We start from the raw sequence: 26,436 nt of genomic DNA, 5'->3' as shown, positions 1-26,436 counted from the left end.
TAGACGTTAACATCAAGGTCACAGTGGACTGACCAAATTGTAATGACTTTTCAACGTCCATGGACGCCTGGTGTCAGTTGGTGCTCAGTGGGTGAGGATGCTGGTTACAGTAAAAGGAAAGAGAGGGGGCTCATGGGTAGGTATGACATTAACTGGAGGTGACATTAACTGGAGTTGGCCAATTTGGTAACGGAATTACGAGTTTGAATGACTTAATAATTCTTAGTCTATGCCGCTCTGACATTGCTCACCCAAATATTTATATATTCTGAATTCCATTCCTTTACTTGAGATTTGTGTCTATTGTGTGTATTATTGTGAAATGTTTAGATATTACTGCACTGTTGGAGCTAGAAACACAAGCATTTCACTACACCCACAATAACATCTGCTAAACACGTGTATGTGACAAATAACATTTGAAATGATTTGAATTGTTGTAGGGGTCTTTACGTCAACGTTATTGTGTTTTGATGTACAGTCGTGACCAAAAGTTTTGAGAATTACACAAATATTAATTTCACAAAGTCTGCTGCCTCAGTTTGTATGATGGCAATTTGCATATACTCCAGAATGTTATGAAGAGTGATCAGATGAATTGCAATTGATTGTAAAGTCCCTCTTTGCCATGCAAATGAACTAAATCCCCCAAAAACATTTCCACTGCATTTAAGCCCTGCCACAAAAGGACCAGCTGACATCATGTCAGTGATTCTCTCGTTAAACCAGGTGTGAGTATTGACGAGGACAAGGCTGGACATCACTCTGTCATGCTGATTGAGTTCGAATAACAGACTGGAAGCTTCAAAAGGAGGGTTGTGCTTGGAATCATTGTTCTTCCTCTGTCAACCATGGTTACCTGGAAGCAAACATGTGCCGGCATCATTGCTTTGCACAAAAAGGGCTTCACAGGCAAGGATATTGCTGCCAGAAAGATTGCACCTATATCAACCATTTATCAGATCATCAAGAATTTCTTGGAGGGCGGTTCAATTGAAAGTCCAGCAAGCACCTGGACCGTCTCCTAAAGTTGATTCAGCTGCGGGATCGGGGCACCACCTGTACAGAGTTTGCTCAGGAATGGCAGCAGGTAGGTGTGAGTGCATCTGCACGCACAGTGAGGCAAAGACTTTTGGAGGATGTAAGGCAAAAGTGATAACTAAGTGGCTCGGGGAACATAACATCGATAATTTGGGTCCATGGCCAGGAAACTCCCCAGACCTTAGTCCCATTGAGAACTTGTGGTTAATCCTCAAGAGGCGGGTGGACAAACAAAAACCCACACATTCTGACGAACTCCACGCATTGATTATGCAAGAATGGGCTGCCATCAGTCAGGATGTGGCCCAGAAGTTAATTGACAGCATGCCAGAGCGGATTGCAGAAGGGTCAACACTGCAAATATTGACTCTTTGCATCAACTTCATGTAATTGTCAATAAAAGCCTTTGACACTTATGAAATGCTTGTAATTATACTTCAGTATTCCATAGTAAGATCTGACAAAAATATCTAAAGAATTAATAAGGGTCCAATAAACCAGACCAAAATGTTTTTCACTGTCAAGGAGAAGGGAGGGAGAGGGTCTGTCAAAATGTAATTAGTCAGGTGTTGGTCATAGCCCAGACAGAGAAGAACACTTTAAACAAATGAACGGAGAGGTATACTACACAGGACCAATGAGTTAACCAACTGAGTTGAGAGGGTTTTCACATTATCACAGGTAAGTCAAGGTATCACCAACATCCACATACTGATGAATAGGTATAGACATGTATAGGTCATTCACTAAATACCAGCAGTGAACGCAATGGCTTTCAATGGAACCTTCTCTGGCAACTACACAAAACCACATGTTTAGATACATTACTATGTGGTAACCACACTCTTCAAGAGAAAACAAGTCACAAAGACAGAACTACTGAAGATGGAAAAGAGCTTCCATCTCTCCAGGAGCTTCTATCTCAAACTGTTGAACAGCCATCGCCACCTCTCCTGTAGTAAGAGACAATGGTAGACTCACTCACAGAACACACACACACACCTCATACACATGCAGACTATTTTACTCAGAGTTGGGGAGTAATCAGTTACATGTAATCTGACGACAAAAAATATTTTTGATGACAAAAATATTGTCATCAGATAAAACACTGTTGACAAACTAGATTACTTCTTGGATTACTTTTAAATTCAGAAATATTCAGGACTTGCAAAAAAATACATTATGACACCTTTCTGTTTTCTCAATGACATTCAATTCAGCATTGAAAACAAGTTTAAGTTTGTTCCACCTAAGCAAGTCTGACCTCAGGTCAGAGACCACTATGACACACCAAAAGCGTTTGATGGATCCTTTTTGGTTGCCTACTGAGGGGAAAGGAATCCAAAAGTAACTGAAAGTAATCATTACGTTATTGAGTTTGGATAAGGTAACTAGTAACTGTAACTAATTACATTTACAAGTAACCTACCCAACCCTGTCTGTACTCAGATACACTCCCACACAAGCATTCACCCATACTCACAAACACACACACACAGGAACATAGGGACATCAAACACAGGACCGTTTATTTTAGACTGTTTTTCACACTATGTATTCATGTACTGTATTCTTCTCATAACTCATTTTAATATATTTACAACTGTACATTGCATTTTGTTACTGTTTATATACTGGATTCTTGAAAGCTCACTGTAAGATCTGTACATTTCATTCATAGTATTTCTTTTTATTGTACATACCATTGGAGGATGGTGGGAGGAGCTATAGGAAGATGAGCTCATTGTAATGTCTGGAATGGAATAAATAGAAAGTATGAAACAGATGAAACATTTGGAAACCCCACGTTTGACTCCGTTCCATTGACCCTCTATAACATCTGCTATGTCTGCAACTGTGTATGCAACCAATAAACTTTCATTTGACTGTTCCCAAGCCACCGTACAATGTTTACATACAGAAGGCATATTAGACAATGCTTTGTGAATGCAAAGCTTACACACACCACAGAAGCCATTCACTTCATCAGTAAATATTCCCATCATTCTGGTGATGGGACTCTAATTTGACCCTCTTCCTAAGTGTGTGTGGGCTACCTTTCTCACATTGTGGGTCGTATAGCCTATTCACAATGGGAGAAGTAAATGCATGACAGCAAAATAATATGCCCAAGAAACAACATTGGAATGTACAGTGCTGTGTAGCACTTTTCCCTACGAAAGTGAAAGCTCAAGGGAGGAATGAACTTTATTGCAAATGTATGGGGCCCAAGAGATACTTGTTTGGGGATTTACTCTAGGCTTAGCTTCGACTTGCATCATGAAACCAATACAAACAGTAACTCAAATACCAGGTGAAAAACAATAGCTAGTATTGAATATACAGTAAGCTAACCAACATACTGTAGCTGCACATTGCCTGAATGAACATCAGTCATTTAGTATAATCTATAACTTAGACAGAGTTGGCAATAATGTAATGGACAGAAAACTCGACACTGTAATGACAGAGAGATGTCAACGAAGTATTTAAACCATCTTTTCTTGGCATCAAGTTATCACTAATTGCATTAAAGCAGAAGATGACCTCTGTACTTTAGATGGGAGAAACACCAGCTACGATCTTCTCCTTGCTGTTGGCGCATCTTCCAACAAATGTGCTGCAGAATCAATTGAAGAAGAATTGAAGACCAAAAAAAGAGAACATGTTCCATTCAAAGCTGTTTACAGACCATATCACAAGATCAGAGCAGCAACACTTTCTCATAACACAAAAGTAACACTTACAGTACAAACAGTCTTCCCTGTATGCTTCCAGAATCAGTGCCTACCTGCTCCGGAGCCCGAATGTGATTAGAGTGGTAATGACACTGAGTCTCAGCCTGTAAGTGCACAGTGCACTGAGCACCACACAGAGAGAGGAGGCCAAAACGCAGACCCAGAGGACGTAAGTGAAGGAGGATTAGATTTCATTCAAAGCGGACACATTCCCGTCTCCCTCTGATTGATACCCGAAGTACAGTACAGTAAAAGGGAGGAATTTACCTGGATATAGACATGGAACACAGACTAGTTACTGAGGTATGCTCACCTTGCCTGGGTGTACAGTAGTACAGTACAAGACAGGGGTTTACCTTAGAAACATTGAATACACTGAGGTTCTCTCCGTTATGTTAGCCATGTCCTGTGTGAAGTGGATATGATTCAGCAATAACATAATTAGAACATACCTTGTCTTGATAAAATTCACCCAAACATAGAAATGTAACCCATAGTGTGGCCTCTACTAGTGCATCGTCTCTAAATACTAATACAGTTGCAGCTAAGAAATATAACACAGAGCAGTCATTTCTTTTGGAATACATGTATTCAAATGGTAAATATAAACAGTGAAAATGGCTAGTTTAAGCCATGCTACAGAGGGATGTTCGAGATTATACAAGGCATATTCAGGATGATGTTGTTCTTATTTTACAAAGCAATATACACGAAGAGGCCAGTATATTAGCTATGCCAACCCGTTCACGAAAATGGTTTGCTCCTACAGACAGTGAGTCAAGTGGCCTGCTATATAAAGCTGGCAGACAGGCATCGAGGCATTCAGTTACTGTTCAATTGAACGTTATAATGGGCGAAACGAGTGACCTAAGCAGCTTTGAGCGTGGTATGATTGTCGGTGCCAGGCGTGCCGGTTCCAGTATCTCAGAAACACGTGCTTCTCATGCACGACAGTGTCTAGGGTTTACAGAGAATGGTGCGACAAACAAACAAAAATCCAGTCAGCGCCAGTTCTGTGGACGAAAACAGTTCATTGATAAGAGGTCGAAGGAGAATGGCAAGAATCATGTAAGCTAACAGGTGGGTCACAAACAGGCAAATAACAACGCAGTACAACAGTGGTGTGCAGAATGGCATCTTGTGAACACACAACTCTTTGGTCCTTGTCACGGATGGGCTATTACAGCAGGCGACCACACCCCGGGTTCCACTCCTATCAGCTAAAAACAAGAAGAAGTGGCTCCAGTGGGCACGCCATCACCAACACTGGACAATTGAGGAGTGGACAAACATCGCCTGGTCCGACAAATCCTGGTTCCTCTTGCGTCATGCTGATGGCAGAGTCAGAATTTGTCGTAAGCAACATGAGTCCATGGCCCCATCCTGCCTGGTGTCCATGGTACAGGCTGGTGGCGGTGGTGTAATGGTGTGGGGAATGTTTTCTGGCACACGTTAGGTCCCTTGATACCAATTGAGCAACATTTCATGCCTGAAGAATTCTATTCTAGAGGCAAAGGGGGGTCTGACGCGATACTAGATGGGTGTTCCTAATAAGCTGGCCACTGAGTGGATATACAGTATAGCATATGGACAGAAATAACATAGCTGTATATTCTTTCTAAGTAGATTTTGAGAATGTACATATCAAGGCATTGAATAAAGCTGGAGGTTTCTCTGCTAGAGTGATATGATAATATCCAGATCCTTGGGTTAGTTCTACCCTCTAGGGTTCATTTTGGACACCACATCTTTACATTCAAATCAATCATTCTTCACTGAAAGTTCATCATACAGTCCAAGTATCCCCATCACACAATATGGCTCAGCCAAAGTAGGCTACATAGAGCATGTCATCTACTTTGTTGCCACAACAACATACAGATTATAAATGGATAAAGCAAATGTAATGCAAATTCAATGCAAAATAAGTCACCACCTTTATTTAATGTATTATTAGACTAGTTTGGCATAGAGCACAATGTATCATAGGCAGAATATTACCAAAAATGAGCCCCACAATAACATGCTGTGGAAAGTTCAGTCTGTGGTGAAATGAATCACTGACATATTTTCTTGTGTTGCTTTAAATTCCAAGCACGATTGAAACTCTTCCCACAATTAGAGCAGAGGTAAGGTTTCTCTCCAGTGTGTAGTCGGATGTGTGCTCTTAAATGTCCTGGCAGAAAGAAACTCTTGTCACAGTAAGTACATGTGTGCCGTCGTTCCCCCTTGTGAAATAGCAGGTGCATTCTTAGTCCTTGAGCGTGATGGTATCCCTTCCCACAATCAGGGCATTTATGTGGTTTCTCTCCTGTGTGAATGCGCATATGAAGCCGTAATGTCTTTGCGATGTTGAATGTCTTGCCACACTCCTTACAAGAGAATGACCTCTCTCCTGTGTGGGTTAACATATGAACCTTCAAGGAGCTGGCCTGCGTAAATGTTTTACTGCACTCTTTGCAAGAGAACGGTGTCTCCCCTGTGTGAGTGCGGCGGTGTATTCTCAAACCTCCGATCTGTTTGAATTTTTTACCACACTCCTCACAAGTGTGGGACTTAACATTGGAATGAACTTGTTTATGTCTGGCCAGTTGGGTGAGGTTAAGAAAGCTTTTTCCACACTCCTCACAGAGGCAGGATTTTTCTGGTTTGGGCCTGTGTGTGTACTGGTGCCTCTGAAGACCATCCAGAAGGCCAAAGCTCTTCCCACACTCCTCACAAGAATGCGGTTTGATACCAGTATGGTTTGACTGATGCTCTTGCAATATGGACAGTGTGGAGAAGCTTCGCCCACATTCAGGGCAGGGGAAGGCTGTTCTGTGTACTTGCTTCTGATGCTTTCGCAGACGGTACTCTGAAACAAAACTTTTCCCACATTCAGAGCAAGGCAATGCTTTTTCCTCTCCATGCGCTGCTGACATATGCATTTTCAAGTTGTAGAGGAGTGTGTAGCTCTTCCCACACTGAGAGCAGATGTGGGGACCCTCGTGGACTTTCATATGTTCTTTAAGGAACTTCAGCACACTGTAGCTCTTTCCACAGTCGTGGCAGGTGTGCAGCTTCTCCCCTTGGTGATTTAGCTGATGATTCTTTAAGCTCTCTGGTCGGGTAAAACTCTTCCCACAGGCGGTGCAAACATGTGGTCTTTCCCCGCTATGTGTTGTCATGTGCCTTTTTAAGCGAGATGCTGAACAGAATTTCCTATCGCACTCTGTGCAACCGTGATTCTTCTCACCGTGCGTTGTCAGGTGCTTCCTTAGGCACGGTGCAGATCGGAAGCTCTTTTCGCATTTCGTGCAACAGTATGTTCTGTCAGCATCATGCATTGTTAGGTGCTGCTTTAAGAGCGATGCATAAGGGAAGCTCTTCTCACAAGTTATGCAATAGTGTAGGGTTTTATCAGTGTGCCTAATCTGGTGTTTTTTCAAATGTATGGCAGTACGGAAGCTCTTGTCACACTGTGTACAAGAGAAAGACTCTGAATCAGACTCAGAATCCTCCTGTGATAAATCAGAACTGTCTGCTTGGTTTGCTGACTGATCACTTAGATTCTCTTCTTCCAGTGTGTTCATCTGTTGAGTGTACTCAATGCGCACCTCATCTATTTCAATCTTTATTTCAGGTGAATCAGTGTTATTTGCCTTGTTCTCTGGATCATTGCGGCTTTGGTGTTCATTAATCAAGTTCTCCATCTTGATAGACGGAGGGAAGGGGTGCAGTCTAATTTTCTGTCTGGGGAAAGTGACAGAACATAATGTGTGAAGAGAATATCATATAAAAAGGCATGGCTAATGCAAACAAGACCTCACTTGACACAGACGTTCAATGTTTCATGGTGTTGTGGATGTGGGCGACCACAGATTTCAAAGCAAAAAGTGTACGAACTAAACCAAACGTGAACGTTTGCTGACTAGCTAGCCAGCCAGACAGCTAATTGGCTAGTTTGATTGCCTGCAGTGCTCATACAGAATGGAAAGACAACATTGTTGGTTTAGCTATATGACTCAACCAGAATGCACAACACCAAAACACACAAAACTGCTGCTAACACCTAGACAAGTCAAAATACCTTTCGCTATGTTCGTTTTTGGACAAAAACAACGGCGCAAAAATCAGCGTCTCGTCAGCAACACTAAAAAAGTACTTCCTGGTCACGACATTTCGTAAATTTTCGAAATAAAAGTCCCCCACATAAAAGTAGAAAAGTGTCATCAACATGTCTTTAATTATGATGTCTAAAAAAAGAATTGTCTAAACATGAACAAATAAGTACTTCCGGGTCACGGCTTTTGGGAATCTTTCAGAATAAGACTTTGTACATTAATAATTAGGGCAAAAATGATGGAAAAAGGGGCACAATTATTAATATATTGTATAATAGTTTTTTTTGGAAAGATTTTCTAAAATATATTACATGATTAAAAAATATATTTGGTGAGCAATGTTTTTTTGTCTATGTACTCTATAATTTATTGGACTGTACACACACACACACACACACACACATATATATATACTAAAGCTGCTCCTTAGCTGAATGGACCCCCCTTTTACTGCGAAATAAAGGTTACATTTAAATATATATATATATATATATATATATATGTGTGTGTGTGTGTACATATATACACATATGTGTATGTATGTATGTATGTATGTATGTGTATATATATATATATATATATATATATATATATATATCCATTCAGCTAAGGAGCAGTTTTAGTTTCCAAATTCACAGATATTACACCCCAGCATTGTCGCTGCTCATTTTGAGGCCCTTAAAAAGTAGCCAACCAGCTGAAATCCAATCCGTATTCCATATTGGACACAGGGCCAGTTTGTATTGCATGGCCTGGTGCCCCGGGTGGGTGGAGATTTCACTCAAGGGCCAATGGAATGGTCTAAAATGTGCAAACTCTGGCCATTCGGTGCAAGCAAAACATACATATTGGACCGTACACAATTTACTGTACACTGTGTCACAGTAAAACACGTGTCCATTCAACTCATGAGCACCTCTAGTTTCCAAATCTAGTTTCCAAATGAGCACCTCTAGTTTCTACCTCTAGTTTCCAAGTTTACAGGTGCTCCTAAGTAGAATGGACCCCCCTTTTACTGTGATATAATACACAGAAAATTGTTTACGGTGTAATATCTATGTACAACATGAAAAAACTATTGGATTTCAGCTGATTGCCAAAATGAAGGGCCACAAAATTAGCAGTGACGATGATTGGGGTGTAATTCTGTAGATTTGGAAACTAGAGGTGCTCCTGAGTAGAATGGACTCCCATTAACTGCGACGCAATGTACAGGAAATTGTATACAGTGTAATATGAATTATATAACATTATGTACAGTGCAATATGAATGACAGAACATTGTGTACAGTGCAATTTGAATGACAGAACATTGTGTACAGTGCAAAATTAATGACAGAATATTGTGTACAGTGTAGTATGAATGGGCTAAATAACAACAGGATTTAAATATGTGTTCTAAAGTTGATTATTATAATTATAATATTAGTGGTAGTAGTAGTGCTATTACTATTATTAATAATACTAGCATTATAAATAATGTTTAGTTATTTTTATTGCTGTTGTTATCATCATAACCATTCATCTCAATGCTGTTAACAATATTGCCAATGCTATAATATTATTTGTGCTATTAAGGCTATTAACTATTTAGATTTTTTGAAATTGTTAAACAAAATGTAAGTCTGCTAACATTTCCATTTAAAATGTTACGAGTTTCGACCATTTGTATAATTTTTTACGACCATTGCGACATTTTTATTTTGGAAATCGCCCTTGGTCACGGCCTTATTTCTCGCTAGGTCTTGCTTATTCTTGCTGGCGTCTCAAACGTTCACTTACGTGGAGCAAAACACAGCATGCTTCATAAAGTCGGCTTCCTTTTCCGACGAAAAGAAACAGTGGACACTTTGGCGCCATCTGATGTGCAGGAGGCGCAAGCAGGAGTTATCAACCTGGGCCCGGTTTCCCAAAAGCATTTGACTAAATTAATCTTCAGAACCTTCGTAGGAGCATCCATCGTTAAATCTCCGATCGTTTTCTCCCAAAACACTTGGAAACGCTCGTAATCTAACTCCTGCCTCAGACCACACATAGAACAGCTAAGTGCGTCGTTGGATGCTGTTTTATCCTCCCGCCTCACTTTATACACTGGAGATATCCTCTAAGAGTAAAACGACATGGTTTATCTGCCTCTCCGAGACCACCAATAACTACAGAACAAAGTTGACTACAAATAAAAGTTGCCAATGTCTTTGCACTTTATACAAACAATGCTTCAAATTAAAACCCGAAATGACTGCATTGAAATGTAAATTGCCTACATTATGCTATAGGCCTATTTCATTCCAATTGAAATACATTTCATGTTCACTCAATTGAGTTCTATTTTGCAACTTGTATGCTACTGTCTCTAATTAAGAGATAATGTCCAGGAAGCCGATGTTTAGAGTGTCAGGCCCAAGATCATTACTAATAGAAAGGTAATCCAAATTATGATGTAGCTAGTTTTGACAGTGCAGCTACAGTTTGACTGACATTGTGAAATCTCCAATTAGAATAAAATGTTGTTGTTTTCCCCCCACGCACTACATGCAGTTGAGAGGTCTATAGTTGTCTGAGAATAAACATTCACCAAAACGACTGCTCATAGTGCATATTTTCAAGCAACAAACATTGAAAATATAAGACAGTGCTCTATTTTTCCCCTTGCCTTTCTGTACCTGAGATAACAGTCCACAATTCACTATCAGCTCTGACACCCAGGATCACCATCCTGCTCAGGTTAGACATTCTCTGTCCGATGATGGCTTGCAGACCTTCTGACCTTCTGGTACCTACCACAACTATCAGCCCAGTGTCTGACCTTCTGGTACGTACCCCAACTGTCAGCCCAGTGTCTAACCTTCTGGTACCTACCCCAACTATCAGCCCAGTGTCTGACCTTCTGGTACCTACCCCAACTATCAGCCCAGTGTCTGACCTTCTGGTACCTACCCCAACTGTCAGCCCAGTGTCTGACCTTCTGGTACCTACCCCAACTATCAGCCCAGTGTCTGACCTTCTGGTACCTACCCCAACTATCAGCCCAGTGTCTGACCTTCTGGTACCTACCCCAACTGTCAGCCCAGTGTCTAACCTTCTGGTACCTACCACAACTATCAGCCCAGTGTCTGACCTTCTGGTACGTACCCCAACTGTCAGCCCAGTGTCTAACCTTCTGGTACCTACCCCAACTATCAGCCCAGTGTCTGACCTTCTGGTACCTACCACAACTATCAGCCCAGTGTCTGACCTTCTGGTACCTACCCCAACTGTCAGCCCAGTGTCTGACCTTCTGGTACCTACCCCAACTATCAGCCCAGTGTCTGACCTTAGTTTCTCTGAGGGTCTTCTGTCCCTGAAGATGGTCCGCTTTAACCATTGAGGGAGAACGCCACCCTGGAGTATCCAGGGTATCCATTAATCCATTTGATATTCTAGTTAGGCCAATGTTAACTTCCACTCTGCCTGTGCCAATGAATGTTTTTCTAATAAAGTTTTCTTACAGTTAAACATGTGGTGTCAGTTTGTGTTAGAATAGAACAATATAGAACCCATTTAACAATAATAGAACACATTTGTCTTCAATGGATTTGTTGAATCAAATGTTTTTGTATGTGACAGGTTGATGCTGAATATATTACAACAGAAAGTAACATTTAAATCCCACTCAGAAGCTCCTCTACTTTGTTTATGACTGGACTATGAGGTACAGTTAGTAGCATGTGCCAGATCTTTGTACTGACCAAGGAGAGATATTGAGAAGGAGTGAGTGCTGACTGGACTATGAGGTACAGTTAGTAGCATGTGCCAGATCTTTGTACTGACCAAGGAGAGATATTGAGAAGGAGTGAGTGCTGACTGGACTATGAGGTACAGTTAGTAGCATGTGCCAGATCTTTGTACTGACCAAGGAGAGATATTGAGAAGGAGTGAGTGCTGACTGGACTAAGAGGTACAGTTAGTAGCATGTGCCAGATCTTTGTACTGACCAAGGAGAGATATTGAGAAGGAGTGAGTGCTGACTGGACTATGAGGTACAGTTAGTAGCATGTGCCAGATCTTTGTACTGACCAAGGAGAGATATTGAGAAGGAGTGAGTGCTGACTGGACTAAGAAAAGTTCCAATTCAAATTCTTATTAACCCGGAGGAGGCACATCTGACACACCATTGTCTCACATTTCCCCACAACAATTTGTACTACAGTATTTGAAATGAGTTCCGTCAGGACCTATCCCTGCTGTAACAACACATTATATCCCACAGGGGGCACTAAAGGTATGGACAGGAGGTTGAGGTTGGAAAGCAGAGAGGAGCAGAGTGAGGTGCACACATACTATCAGAACACTTTGTACCTTGAGCACCATCTGAACTTCCTCACATCCTCAATTATTTAAATTGAAGAAAATCTAAGACCCGCTCTGACATGGTCATCTTCAGGCTGATATGGTTTCAAATGACAATTACAGTAAAGGTAGCAGGAGGAAATGATGCTCTTACGAATGAAGGACTTCAATTGGTCGTAAGGACAGTACATTAATAGATGATGATCCCTTGGGTTTTCACAGTCCATCATGATAAATACTTTTTTTGGGCAACTTACGTATTGTTGTCTGAGGTCCAATATGAAACATATTTGCTCCACCAAAGCTCTGAGGTTATGAGCATTATCGAGGCAGCGCTCAAGTTTACAACCTCTCCCTCAACGTGAGTAAGACGAAGGAGCTGATTGTTGACTACAGGAAAGGGAGGGCCGAACAGATTCCCATTAACATCGATGGGGCTGTAGTGGAGCGGGTCGTGAGTTTCAAGTTCCTTGGTGTCCACATCACCAAAAAAACGATCACGGTCCAAAAACACCAAGACAGTCGTGGAGAGGCACAACAACACCTTTTCCCCCTCAGGAGACTGAAAAGATTTGGCATGGGTCCCCAGATCCTCAAAAAGTTCTACAGCTGGACCATCGAGAGCAACTGGTTGCATCACCGCCTGGTATGGCAACTACTCTGCATCTCACCGTAAGGCACTACAAAGGGTAGTGCGTATGGCCATGTACATCACTGGGGCCAAGCTTCCTGCCATCCAGGACCTATATACCAGGCGGTGTCAGAGGAAGGCCCAAAAACTTGTCAAAGACTCCAGTCACCGAAGTCATAGACTGTTCTCTCTGCTACCGCACGGCAAGAAATACCAGAGCACCAAGTCTAGGACCAAAAGGCTCCTTAACAGCTTCTACCCCCAAGCCATAAGACTGCTGAACAATTAATCAAATGGCCACCGGACTATTTACTTTGACCCCCCCCCCTCTTTTGTTTTTATACTGCTGCTACTCGCTGTTTATTATCTATGCATAGTCACTTTGCACGTACCTACATGTACAAATGACCTCGACTAACCTGTACCTCTATATAGCCTAATTTCTGTTATTTTATTGTGTTACTTTTTATAAAAAATTTACTTTAGTTTATTCTGTAAATATTTTCTTAATTCCATTTCTTGAACTGCATTTTCGGTTAAGAGCTAGTAAGTTAGCATTTCACAGTAAGGTTGTATTCGGCACATGTGACAAATAGAATTTGATTCGACTGGATACCAAATTTCTGTAGACATGTATATGGGGGCAGTGCAAAAACTCACAGAGATCAACATTAACATTGCACTATAAGTTCAGTCATGCATTGCACCCAGTTTCTCTCTAAAGATGTGCATGAGGAAGTTATGACCAATCAATTTGTGGTGTATAAATAGCTTCAGAACTGGTTCAAGAAAGACAAAAAAAAGAGAGAGAAAAAAAAGCATATAAGGAAGTTGGCTTACGGACATTTAAACACTTTCCATCATACTCTCAGGAAAGTTAGGTTTAGTTGGGCTACATGTAGTTAAAAGTGTATCACTCTTATTGAAACATAACTTTTGTTATTTTACAGTTTCACTTCATGAGTTTATTTGCATAAACTGGTGATTTTCGTTTCCCAGCCGGCAGTGAAGGCATTAACTAACTGTGTGCCTGCTCATTTCACTAGCACGCACACATCCATCTAAAGCAGCCGAAAGAGAGGTGTTCTCCACTGCTGAATAACACAGACCAGGTAAGAGCAGCTTCAAACCTAACACACACGCATATAAATACATACACCTTTGTTTATGTAGTGTGCACACCTACTGTAACTACAGTATATTCAGAAAGTATTCATACCCCTTGACTTTGTGTTGTGTTACAGCCAGAATTTAAAATGGATTAAGTACAATTATAACAACAGAAGGTGAGACCCAGATGCAGATGGTTTGAGCTCTGATATTTATTATAGTCCAAGGGGTAGGCAAAAGGCAGGTCGGGGACAGGCAAGAGTTCATAACCAGGTCAGAGTCCAAAACAGTACAGGGCGGTAGGCAGGCTCTGGGTCAGTGGCAGGCAGAATGGTCAGGCAGCCAGGCACAGAGTCAGGATGGGCAAGGGTCAGAACCAGAAGGATGAGAAAAACAGAGACTGGGAAAAACAGGAGCTTGAAGCGGGCTGTCCATGCTCGGGCAACCATCAAACCTAACTGAACTGGAGATGTTTTGTAAGGAGGAATGGTCCAAAATACCTTCATCCAGAATCCAGACACTCATTAGAGGCTATGGGAAGTGTCTAAAGGGTGTTATTTTAGCAAAAGGAGGCTCTACTAAATATTGATGTGATTTTCCATTGGGGTGCCCAAATATATGCACCTGTCTAATTTTGTTTTGATGCATATTGCACATTTTCTGTTAATCCAATAAACCTAATTTCACTACTGAAATATTACTGTGTCCATCAGTTATTTGATAGATCAAGATGACATTTCTGTGGATCTGTTGGGGTGGTATGTGAATTGGAGTGGGTTCAGGGTGTCTTGAATGATGGTGTTGATGTGAGCCATGACCAGCCTTTCAACGCATTTCATGGCTACAGACGTGATTGTAATTTAGAGTTAGAGTTATTGAAGTGATTATGCATTGATAATAACAGAGGTTAGTAGCGGTGTAAAAGAGGGGTTGGGGGGGCTATGCAAATAGTCTGGGTAGCCATTTGAATAGATGTTCAGGAGTCTTAGGGATTGGGGGTAGGAGCTGTTTAGAAGCCTTTTGGACCTAGACTTGGTGCACCGGTACCGCTTGCTGTGCAGTAGCAGAGAGAACAGTCTATGACTAGGGTGGCTGGAGTCTTTGACAATTTTTAGGGCCTTCCTCTGACACCGCCTGGTATAGAGGTCCTGGATGGCAGGAAGCTTGGCCCCAGTGATGTACTGGGCCATACGCACTACCCTCTGTAGTGCCTTGCGGTTGGAGGCCGAGCAGTTGCCATATCAGGCAGTGATGCAAACTGTAGAAGCTTTTGAGGATCTAAGGACTCATGCCAAATCTTTTCAGTCTCCTGAGGGGGAATAGGTTTTGTTGTGCCCTCTTTACGACTGTCTTGATGTGCTTGGACCATGTTAGTTTGTTGGTTATGTGGACATCAAGGAACTTGAAGCTCTCAACCTGCTCCACTACAGACCCGTCAATGAGAATGGGGGCGTGCTCGGTCCTCCTTTTCCTGTAGTCCACAATCATCTCCTTTGTCTTGATCATGTTGAGGGAGAGGTTATTGTCCTAGCACCACACGGCCAGGTCTTTGACCTCCTCCCTATAGGCTGTCTCGTCGTTGTTGGTGACCAGGCCTACCACTGTTGTGTCATCGGCAAACTTATTAATGGTGTTGTAGTCGTGCCTGGCCATGCAGTCATGAGTGAACATGGAGTACAGGAGGGGACTGAGCACGTACCCCTGAGGGGCCCCCGTGTTGAGGATCAACATGGCGGATGTGTTGTTATCGGCCTTACCACCAGGGTACGGCCTGTCAGGAAGTCCAGGATCCAGTTGCAGAGGGAGGTGTTTAGTCCCAGGGTCCTTAGCTTAGTGATGAGCTTTGAGGGCACTGTGGTGTTGAACGCTGAGCTGAAGTCAATTAATAACATTCTCACATCAATGTTCCTTTTGTTTTTGCTGAGAAAGGGAAGTCTGGAGTGCAATAGAGATTGCATCATCTGTGGATCTGTTAGGGCGGTATGCAAATTGAAGTGGGTCTAGGGTTTCTGGGATAATGGTGTTGATGTGAGCCATGACCAGCATTTCAAAGCACTTCATGGCTACAGACGTGAGTGCTACGGGTCGGTAGTCATTTAGACATCTTAGATTTCTTATAAGTTTGAGTTTTTGCTCAAGAGGATAGAGTTATGGTCAGATTTGCCAAATAGAGGGTGACAGAGAGCTTTGTATGCATCTCTGTGTGTGGAGTAAAAGTGATCTAGAGTTTTTTTCACCACTAGAGGCACAGGTGACATGCTGGTAGAAATGAGGTAAAACGGATTTCAGTTTTCATACATTAAAGTCACCTGTCACTAGAAGCGCTGCCTCTGGCCGAGAATTTTCTTGTTTGCTTATGGCCCTAGAAAGCTCATGAGTGTGGTCTTAGTGCCAGCATTGGGTTAAAGGGGTTAATAGACATCTATGAAAAATATAGATGAAAACTATCTTGGTAAATAGTGTGGTCTACAGCTTCTCATGATGTATTCTAACTCAGGCGAGCAGAACTTTGAGACTTCCTTAATATTAGAGATTGCATAGGAGTTGTTCGTAACAAGGTGATACACAGAGATACACACTATTTGTCTCCCAGTGTTTGTTGGAAAGCAGACTGAACCAAGTTTTCCTCTAGGGTTTTACCCGTGCTTGGGTCTATTCCATTTCTCTTTATCCTAAAAAACTCCCTAGTGCTTGCCGATGACAAGCATACCCATAACATGATACAGCCACCACCATGCTTGAAAATATGAAGAATGGTACGCAGTGATGTGCTGTTTTTGTATTCAGGACGTAAAGTAAAATTCTTTGCAAAATGTTTTGCAGTTTTACTTTAGTGCCTTATTGCAAACCGGATGCATGTTTTGGAATATTTGTATTCTGTACAGGCTTCCATATTTTCAGACTGTCAATTAGGTTAGTATTGTGAAGTAACTACAATGTTGTTGATCCATCCTCAGTTTTCTCCTATCACAGCCATTAAACTGTAACTAATTTAAAGTCACCATTGGCCTCGTGGTGAAATCCCTGAGCAATTTCCTTCCTCTCCAGCAACTGAGTTAGGAAGGACGCCTGTATCTTTGAGTGAATGGGTGTATTGTACACCATCTATATTGTAATTCATAACTTCACCATGCTCAAAAGGATATTCAGTGTCTGCTTTTTTTTACCCATCTATCAATAGGTGTCCTTCTTTGTGAGGCATTGGAAAACCTCCATGGTCTTTGTGGTTATATCTGTGTTCGAAATGCATTGCTCGACTGAGGGACCTTACAGATAATTGTATGTGTGGGGTACAGAGATGAGGTAGCCATTAAAAAAATCATGATAAACACTATTATGCACACAGAGTGAGTCCGTGCAACTTATTTTGTGACTTGTTAAACCTCTATGGGATCGGTGTCCCTATACCGGGACTGTTGTTGCTAACGTGCACTAATGTGAATGACGTTGTAACGTTAGAATGACGTTGTAAGTGACAGCCAACAGGACATATGCGTGTCTTATATGTGCAGAAAGCTTAAATTCTTGTTAATCTAACTGCACTGTCCAATTTACAGTAGCTATTACAGTAAAAAATACCACTGTTTGAGGAGAGGGCACAACAACAAAAACACTTTTATCTCGGCAACTGGTTAGTTACATTCACCTCTGAAGGTAAATAATGTACTTACATTCAGTAATATTGCTCTTATTTGTCATCCTGAGGGTCCCTGAGATAAAATGTAGCATAGTTTTGTTTGATAAAATAAATTTTAGATTAAAATGTAGGAACTGGGTTCTACAGTTTGAACCCCTGTTGTTTCTGGGGTTTATTGGTCACATACACATGGTTAGCAGATGTTAATGCGAATGTAGCGGAATGCTTGTGCTTATAGTTCCGACAGTGCAGTAATATCTAACAAGTAATCTAACAATTCCCCAACGACTACCTAATACACACAAATCTAAAGGAATGAATGAGAATATGTACATATAAATATATGAATGAGCGATGGCCGAGCGGCACACGCAAGGTGCAATAGATGGTATAAAATACAGTATATACATGTAATATGAGTAACGTAAGATATGTAAACATTATTAAAGTGGCATTATTTAAAGTGGCATTGTTTAAAGTAACTAGTGATCCATTTATTCAAGTGACCAGTGATTGGGTCTCAGTGTAGAAAGCAGCCTCTCTGAGTTAGTGATTGCTGTTTAGCAGTCTGATGGACTTGAGATAGAAGCTGTTTTTCAGTCTCTTGGTCCCAACTTGTACTGACCTTGCCTTCTGGATGGTAGCGGTGTGAACAGGTAGTGGCTCGGGTGGTTGTTGTCCTTGATGATCTTTTTGGCCTTCTTGTGACATCGGGTGCTGTAGGTGTCATGGAAGGCAGGTAGTTTGCCCCCGGAATGCGTTGTGCAGACCACACTACCCTCTGGAGAGCCTTGCGGTTGAGGGCAGTGCAGTTGCTGTACCAAGCTGTGATACAGCCCGACAGGATGCTCTCGATTGTGCATCTGTGAAAGTGTGTCAGGGTTTTGGGTGACAAGCCATTTCTTCAGCCTCCTGAGGTTGAAGAGGCGCTGTTGTGCCTTCTTCACCTCACTGCCTGTGTGGGTGGACCATTTCAGTTTGTCTGTGTTGTGTACACTGAGGAACTAAAAACTCTCCACCTTCTCCACTGCTGTCCCTTTGATGTGGATAGGTGGGTGCTCCCTCTGCTGTTTCCTGAAGTCCACGATCATCTCCTTTGGTTTGTTGACGTTGAGTGAAATGTTGTTTTCCAGGACACCACACTCCGAGTGCCCTCACCTCCTCCCTGTAGGCTGTCTCATTGTCGTTGGTAATCAAGCCCACTACTATTGTGTCATCTGCAAACTTGATGATTGAGTTGGAGGCGTGCATGGCCACGCAGTCGTAGGTAAACAGGGAGTACAGCAGTGGGCCGAGCATGCACCCTTGTGGGGCCCCAGTGTTGAGGGTCAGCGAAGTGGAGATATTGTCTCCTATCTTCACCACCTGGGGACGGCCCATCAGAAAGTCCAGGACCCAATTGCACTGGGCGGGTTGAGACCCAGGGTCTCCAGCTTGATGATGAGCTTGGAGGGCACTATAATGTCGAATGCTGAGCTGTAATCAATGAACAACATTCTTACATAGGTATTCCTCTTGTCCGGATGGGCTGGGCTGGGCTGTGTGCAGTGTGATGGCGATTGCATCGTCTGGTCAATATGCAAACTGAAGTGGGTTTAGGGTGTCAGGTAAGGTAGAGGTGATATGATTCTTGACTGGTTTCTCAAAGCACTTCATGATGACAGAAGTGAGTGCTACGGGGCGGTAGTCATTTAGTTCAGTTATCTTTACCTTCTTGGGTACAGGTACAATGGTAGCCATCTTGCAGCATGTGGGGACAGCAGACTGGAATAGGGATTGAATATGTCCGTAAACACACCAGCCAGCTGGTCTGTGCATGCTCTGAGGACACGGCTAGGGATGCCGTCTGGGCCAGCAGCTCTGCGAGGGTTAACACGTTGAAATGTTTTACTCACGTCGGCCACGGAGAAGGAGAGGGAGACACAGTCCTTGTTAGCGGGCCGCGACAGTGGCACTGTATTATCCTCAAAGCGGTCAAAGAAGGTGTTAAGCTTGTCTGGATGCGTGACATCGGTGTCCGTGACTTGGCTGGTTTTCTTTTTGTAGTCCGTGATTTCCTGTAGACCCTGCCACATACGTCTCATGTCTGAACCGTTGTATTGCGACCCCACTTTGTTCCTGTACTGGCAAGACGGTAGGAGCAAGATGGCGTCGTGGTCGGATTTGTTAAAGGGAGGGCGGGGGAGGGCTTTATATGCATCGCTGAAGTTAGAGTAGCAGTGATCATGTGTATTACCCCCGCGAGTACTACAATCAATATGCTGATAGAATTTAGGTAGCCTTGTTCTCAAATTTGCTTTGTTAAAATCCCCAGCTACAATAAATGCAGCCTCAAGATATATGGTTTCCAGTTTACATAGAGTCCAGTGAAGTTCCTTGAGGGACGTCGTGGTGTCTGCTTGAGGGGGAATGTACACACCTGTGACGATAACTGAAGAGAATTCTCTTGGGAGGTAATATGGCTGGCATTTGATTGTAAGGATTTCTAGTTCGGGTGAGCAGAAGGACTTGAGTTCCTGTATGTTGTTTTGATTACACCATGAGTCATTAATCATGAATCATACACTCCCACCCTTCCTCTTCCCAGAGAGGTGTTTATTATCTCTGTCGGCGCGATGCATGGTAGAAGCCCGGTGGCTGAACCGATTCCGACAACATATCCCGAGGGAGCCATGTTTCCATGAAACATAGGATGTTACAATCTCTGATGTCTCTCTGGAAGGCAACCCTTGCTCGAATTTCGTCTACCTTGTTGTCAAGAGACTGGACATTGGCGAGTAGTATACTCGGGAGCGGTGAGCGATGTGCACGTCTACAAAGCCTGACCAGGAGACCGCTCCGTCTGCCCCTTCTGCGGCACCTTTGTTTTGGGTCGGCTTCTGGGATTAGATCCATTGTCCTGGGTGGTGGTCCAAACAGAGTATCCGCTTCGGGAAAGTCGTATTCCTGGTCGTAATGGTGGTAAATTGACGTCGCTTTTATATCCAATAGTTATTCCCGGCTGTATGTAATAAGACTTAAGATTTCCTGGTGTAACAATGTAATAAATAATACATTTTTAAAAAACTGCATAGTTTCCTAAGGACTCGAAGCGAGGCGACAATCTCTGTCTGCACCATCTTATTATTTTACCAGATCTAATGTGTTAAATTATCCTACATTAATTTCACATTTCCACAAACTCCAAAGTGTTTCCTTTCAAATCGTTTCAAGAATATGCATATCCTTGCTTCAGGTCCTGAGCTACAGGCAGTTAGATCTGTCGTTTTAGGCGAAAATGGCGAAAAAATGGTCTGGTCCTTTTTTTACTTTTTTACTTTATATTTTTACTCCTGAACTTATTTAGGCTTGCCATAACAAAGGGTTTGAGTACTTATTGACTCAAGACATTTCAGCTTTCATTATTTATCAATTTGTAAAAATGTATGAAAAAAATACTTTCACATTATGGGGTATTGTGTGTAGGCCATTGACACAACATCTCAATTTCGTCCATTTACAATTCAGGCTGTAACAAGAAAATGTTGAAAAAATCAAGGGGTATGAATAATTTCTGAATGCACTGTAACCACTTATTCTGTCTCTGGTAGGATGCATTTGCACAGGCAGCCCATTTCTGATATTTTTTCCTCAAATGATTAAATGACTAAATATATAGCAGTTACAACACTGTAAAGACCCAGCTATTAGCCTTATGATAATGATAGTGTAGTGTGCTCTAGATAGTGAGTTCTATTTTTCTGCTCTGTGAACCATGGCTTTATAATCTTGCCTTGTATTCTGTGGTTTAGGTGTTTCCTGTACATTTTGCATATTTGGCCCTGATATTAAAGAAGATGAAGAGAAGAGACACGCCCCAATTCAAGCAGAAGTCCCCTCACAACTTGGGGAAAAGTAAGCAGTGCAGTGGAAACCCACTCACACACAGAGACGCACCTGCACGCACTTTGCACATGCATATTCGCATGTACTTTTACACACATATCAATGCAAGAAATACAGCAACTGGGCCAAAAGTATGTGATCGCATAAGGAAAATCTAGTGTAGCAGCTTCTACTCTGCCCTCAGATACCATGCCAGCCCTGACATTTCTTGACTCTCTGCCCCAAAATAATCTGAGTTCTGAGGTGAGAATGCAGCCCAGGGCATTCCATTGTTCTCTACCAGCATTTATGAGCTAAGAACATACTGTACAGCAGGGTGCAATAACAAAACACACACATTTACACTGAACAATACGGTGTTGATTGAGTTGACACACATACACTCATAATCATGTGCAGCACCGCAAGCATGGGTGTAACATTGTATTTTATTTGGTGATATTGGTACATTAGTATCTCTTGATAGAGGAAATATGGTATGTGGTATGAGTGACCCACAAAATTTGACACATGCAAAGGTTGGATGTGGTACTACTGCATGTACCTTCAGTTTTTTTCATCAGAGAGAGAGCAACAATTTGGAGTCCATATAGTATGTCTGTAAACACTTCCTCTATAACTGAGTTGCTGTTGGTAATAAGAGAGCTGGTTCTCTTATCTCTGCTGAATGGTGTAAGAGACCTTCTCTTTCCTAAATTTAGAGGCCTCGCTGCCACCATACTGTTACGCAGGAGCTGGTTTATCAAGTGAGCTTAAGCCTACAGAGCCCATGCCTACGCTAAGCCTAAGGTGTGTTTTGTGTGCTTTCACACACAACAGTGTAATGATTGACTCTGACTACCATTTGTATGGTGTCCGTCTGGTCTGTCTTCACAATAATTCACAAGAGGTGTTACATAATACAATTGCAATGCCAAAGTTACTCAAGCATAACAGTAACTTGAGAGAGGTTGTGGGTATGTGTGGCTCTGAGTGGGAGTGAAAGATGGGGAAGTAGTTTTGTGTCTGGGGAGGGCAAGACAAGACAGGACTGACACATATACACAGAACTCTGTGGGATGGGCATGTACTACAGCAACCCTTGTCATGTTTCGCCCAATTGTTTTCCTGCAAAGAAAGGAGAGGCCAGGAGATGAAGCTCAGCTGTAAAGAAATACAAATAAATAGAACTAGTCCCCTGAGAGCACCACACACTCCACTCATCTGATTCTGTAGCAACAGGACACAACACTGAACAGGTAAACAATGCACAACTTACTGTATCTACCACCTTCTCAACTTTATTACACTTTGGAGTAAGTAGTAGGCCTGTGTGTCTACATTCTTTTGGGGTTTTGCATGTTTTGACTGGAGATGATTTACATATTTTGAACTGCCCTCTAGCTGTCTTGTTCCAGACCCTTTCCATTCCCTGTCAGTAGACTAGTGTTATTATTACACAGCACAAATAGTTCCTGGCATTTGTCACCCTGGTGATTCAGCCTACTGCTGTTGGATTACATTATGTTTGCTTATGTAAGGGCTTGGGGGGAAAGCTTGTCTGTTGACACCCAGCGTATAGTAAGGGTAAAGGCGGACACTAGGCCACTCACTGCAAACAGGATTCGGTACTCTATGCCTGGTATCCTACGTCAAGGTCTATCAAAGTACAGTGTCTTGCAAAAGTATTCGGCCCCCTTGAACTTTGCGACCTTTTGCCACATTTCAGGCTTCAAACATAAAGATATAAAACTTTATTTTTTTTGTGAAGAATCAACAACAAGTGGGACACAATCATGAAGTGGAACGACATTTATAACTTTTTTAACAAATCAAAAACTGAAAAATTGGGCGTGCAAAATTATTCAGCCCCTTTACTTTCAGTGCAGCAAACTCTCTCCAGAAGTTCAGTGAGGATCTCTGAATGATCCAATGTTGACCTAAATGACTAATGATGATAAATACAATCCACCTGTGTGTAATCAAGTCTCCGTATAAATGCACCTGCACTGTGATAGTCTCAGAGGTCAGTTAAAAGCGCAGAGAGCATCATGAAGAACAAGGAACACACCAGGCAGGTCCGAGATACTGTTGTGAAGAAGGTTAAAGCCGGATTTGGATACAAAAAGATTTCCCAAGCTTTAAACATCCCAAGGAGCACTGTGCAAGCGATAATATTGAAATGGAAGGAGTATCAGACCACTGCAAATCTACCAAGACCTGGCCGTCCCTCTAAACTTTCAGCTCATACAAGGAGAAGACTGATCAGAGATGCAGCCAAGAGGCCCATGATCACTCTGGATGAACTGCAGAGATCTACAGCTGAGGTGGGAGACTCTGTCCATAGGACAACAATCAGTCGTATATTGCACAAATCTGGCCTTTATGGAAGAGTGGCAAGAAGAAAGCCATTTCTTAAAGATATCCCTAAAAAGTGTTGTTTAAAGTTTGCCACAAGCCACCTGGGAGACACACCAAACATGTGGAAGAAGGTGCTCTGGTCAGATGAAACCAAAATTGAACTTTTTGGCAACAATGCAAAACGTTATGTTTGGCGTAAAAGCAACACAGCTCATCACCCTGAACACACCATCCCCACTGTCAAACATGGTGGTGGCAGCATCATGGTTTGGGCCTGCTTTTCTTCAGCAGGGACAGGGAAGATGGTTAAAATTGATGGGAAGATGGATGGAGCCAAATACAGGACCATTCTGGAAGAAAACCTGATGGAGTCTGCAAAAGACCTGAGACTGGGACGGAGATTTGTCTTCCAACAAGACAATGATCCAAAACATAAAGCAAAATCTACAATGGAATGGTTCAAAAATAAACATATCCAGGTGTTAGAATGGCCAAGTCAAAGTCCAGACCTGAATCCAATCGAGAATCTGTGGAAAGAACTGAAAACTGCTGTTCACAAATGCTCTCCATCCAACCTCACTGAGCTCGAGCTGTTTCGCAAGGAGGAATGGGAAAAAATGTCAGTCTCTCGATGTGCAAAACTGATAGACATACCCCAAACGACTTACAGCTGTAATCGCAGCAAAAGGTGGCGCTACAAAGTATTAACTTAAGGGGGCTGAATAATTTTGCACGCCCAATTTTTCAGTTTCTGATTTGTTAAAAAAGTTTGAAATATCCAATAAATGCCGTTCCACTTCATGATTGTGTCCCACTTGTTGTTGATTCTTCACAGAAAAACACAGTTTTATATCTTTATGTTTGAAGCTTTCGCAAGGCACTGTATATGGGGTTGGGAATGTGTGCAGTTTACTGCAACATTGTGTCCTGGCAGGTTTCATTCAGTATGGCACAATGTTTCAGGGACAGAGTGTTCCATACATTGCCATTAGCTCTAATGGGCACAGCACATTTTATTCTGTCAGGTACTTGTATTCTTGGTCCTGTTCTGGATTATGGAAACCTGTTGAATCTCAGTTGTCTGGCCAACACAGTAAAGGGCGTGGTTGCTATGCTCCTGGCAGGCAGGCAAGGCCCAGATCTGGGTATGACTTTTAGTAGAGGCAGCTGGTACAGACAGACAAGCATGTGTTCTCTCTTTGTCATTTAGTAGAGCATCTTGCTTGCCTCCTTCAAGGACATGGCTAGAAGATCAAAGGCAAAGAGGTTGCCTCCTGCCAGTAATGATCTATTCAAGAAAGCATTATGTCCTCTGCTCTCCTGTTCCCCTTAGAACTGTTACAGTGCGTTGTGGGTGGTCAAGAAGCCATCACCCCATACTACAGTAAGTCACTGCCTCACCCCCGTGCTGAGAGCCAGTTGTGACATACACAGCTTGGATTAGTTGGCCCGGTTTCCGTGATGCTCCCAGTCTCCTGAAATAGAGAGGGAGAAGGATACTCAAGACACAGCAACAACCAGCTGCCTCATACAGAGACAGGAGTTGATAAACAACTGAGCAAAGCCAGAGAAAGACACACTGAAAGAGATAAAGACACTGTATCACACTGAAGAGACAGAGGCAGTTAGAGACCACAGTCAAAACAGAGACCAAGACAGTCACAACAAGCAGTTAGAGACTACTGTCAAAACAGAGACCAAGACAGTCACAACAAGCAGTTAGAGACTACAGTCAAAACAGAGACCAAGACAGTCACAACAAGCAGTTAGAGACCACAGTCAAAACAGAGACCACGACAGTCACAACAGGCAGTTAGAGACCACAGTCAAAACAGAGACCACGACAGTCACAACAAGCAGTTAGAGACCACAGTCAAAACAGAGACCAAGACAGTCACAACAAGCAGTTAGAGACTACAGTCAAAACAGAGACCAAGACAGTCACAACAGGCAGTTAGAGACCACAGTCAAAACAGAGACCAAGACAGTCACAACAAGCAGTTAGAGACTACAGTCAAAACAGAGACCACGACAGTCACAACAAGCAGTTAGAGACCACAGTCAAAACAGAGACCACGACAGTCACAACAGGCAGTTAGGGATTACAGTCAAAACAGAGGCCAAGACAGTCACAACAGGGAGCCACACCTGCATCATAGTAGTGATCAACACAGTCATAGAAAGAGATTCACAAGAGAGACAGAGAGTCACCACTGGGAAATACAGAGTCGTCACTCAGAGCCAGAGAGCCAGGCATGGCCCGGATGACTGCAGAAGGTAAGAGTGAGCGATAAAGCTACCTACTGACCATCTTGTTGTGTTGTGTGATGATGGACGTTAAGTGAAAGGCAGAGGTCATTGAAAGCCTATGGCTTGGGGAACTCTGAGGGTCAGGATCTACAGGATAGAGCACTTCCTATGTGCAAGAAAAGACTGTGACAATAGCCAAACGCAGAGAAAGGGGCATTTTCAGAGGAAATGAAAATCAGTTAGGATAAGTTGACAGTTTGATGATGATGTGTGTTTGGATTCTATGTTATGGCGTGTAGAGGCTTTGACCTTCCTCACAGTGTAACATGTACGCTGGGAGTTGGGAAGCAAGTTCAGGGAGTGTTTTTA

The 26,436-nt window shown here is 42.5% G+C and overlaps 2 protein-coding genes across 5 annotated transcripts in view; one reads left to right on the top strand and one right to left on the bottom strand.

Annotated features, from left to right (window-relative positions):
• Nucleotides 1-5,695: 5,695 nt before the first annotated feature.
• On the bottom strand, nt 5,696-7,980 carry LOC109866827 (gastrula zinc finger protein XlCGF26.1). Its single transcript, XM_020455683.2, has 2 exons — nt 7,852-7,980; nt 5,696-7,514 (listed from the first exon to the last, which is right to left on the bottom strand). The coding sequence occupies exon 2, from the start codon at nt 7,472-7,474 to the stop codon at nt 5,840-5,842; it is 1,635 nt and encodes a 544-aa protein (XP_020311272.1). The 5' UTR covers nt 7,475-7,514; nt 7,852-7,980; the 3' UTR covers nt 5,696-5,839.
• Nucleotides 7,981-13,649: 5,669 nt separating this feature from the next.
• The window catches only part of LOC109867198 (AMP deaminase 3), a 24,148-nt gene continuing 11,361 nt past the window's right edge, over nt 13,650-26,436 (top strand). The window contains exons 1-2 of one of the 4 annotated variants that reach the window (XM_020456202.2): nt 13,650-13,957; nt 21,384-21,486. In XM_020456202.2, coding sequence (XP_020311791.1) covers nt 21,429-21,486 — 58 coding nt within the window. In that variant the 5' untranslated portion in view covers nt 13,650-13,957; nt 21,384-21,428. Of the gene's footprint in view, nt 13,958-21,383; nt 21,487-22,602; nt 22,716-26,436 lie in introns of those variants that run through there. The other 3 variants (XM_020456201.2, XM_020456203.2, XM_031801956.1) reach the window with 3 other exon arrangements.

This window comes from Oncorhynchus kisutch, linkage group LG22, assembly GCF_002021735.2.
Source record: "Oncorhynchus kisutch isolate 150728-3 linkage group LG22, Okis_V2, whole genome shotgun sequence".
NCBI lineage: Eukaryota > Metazoa > Chordata > Actinopteri > Salmoniformes > Salmonidae > Oncorhynchus > Oncorhynchus kisutch.
The sequence above is the reverse complement of the archived record's forward strand: the minus strand, read 5'-3'. Positions and strand labels throughout refer to the sequence as shown.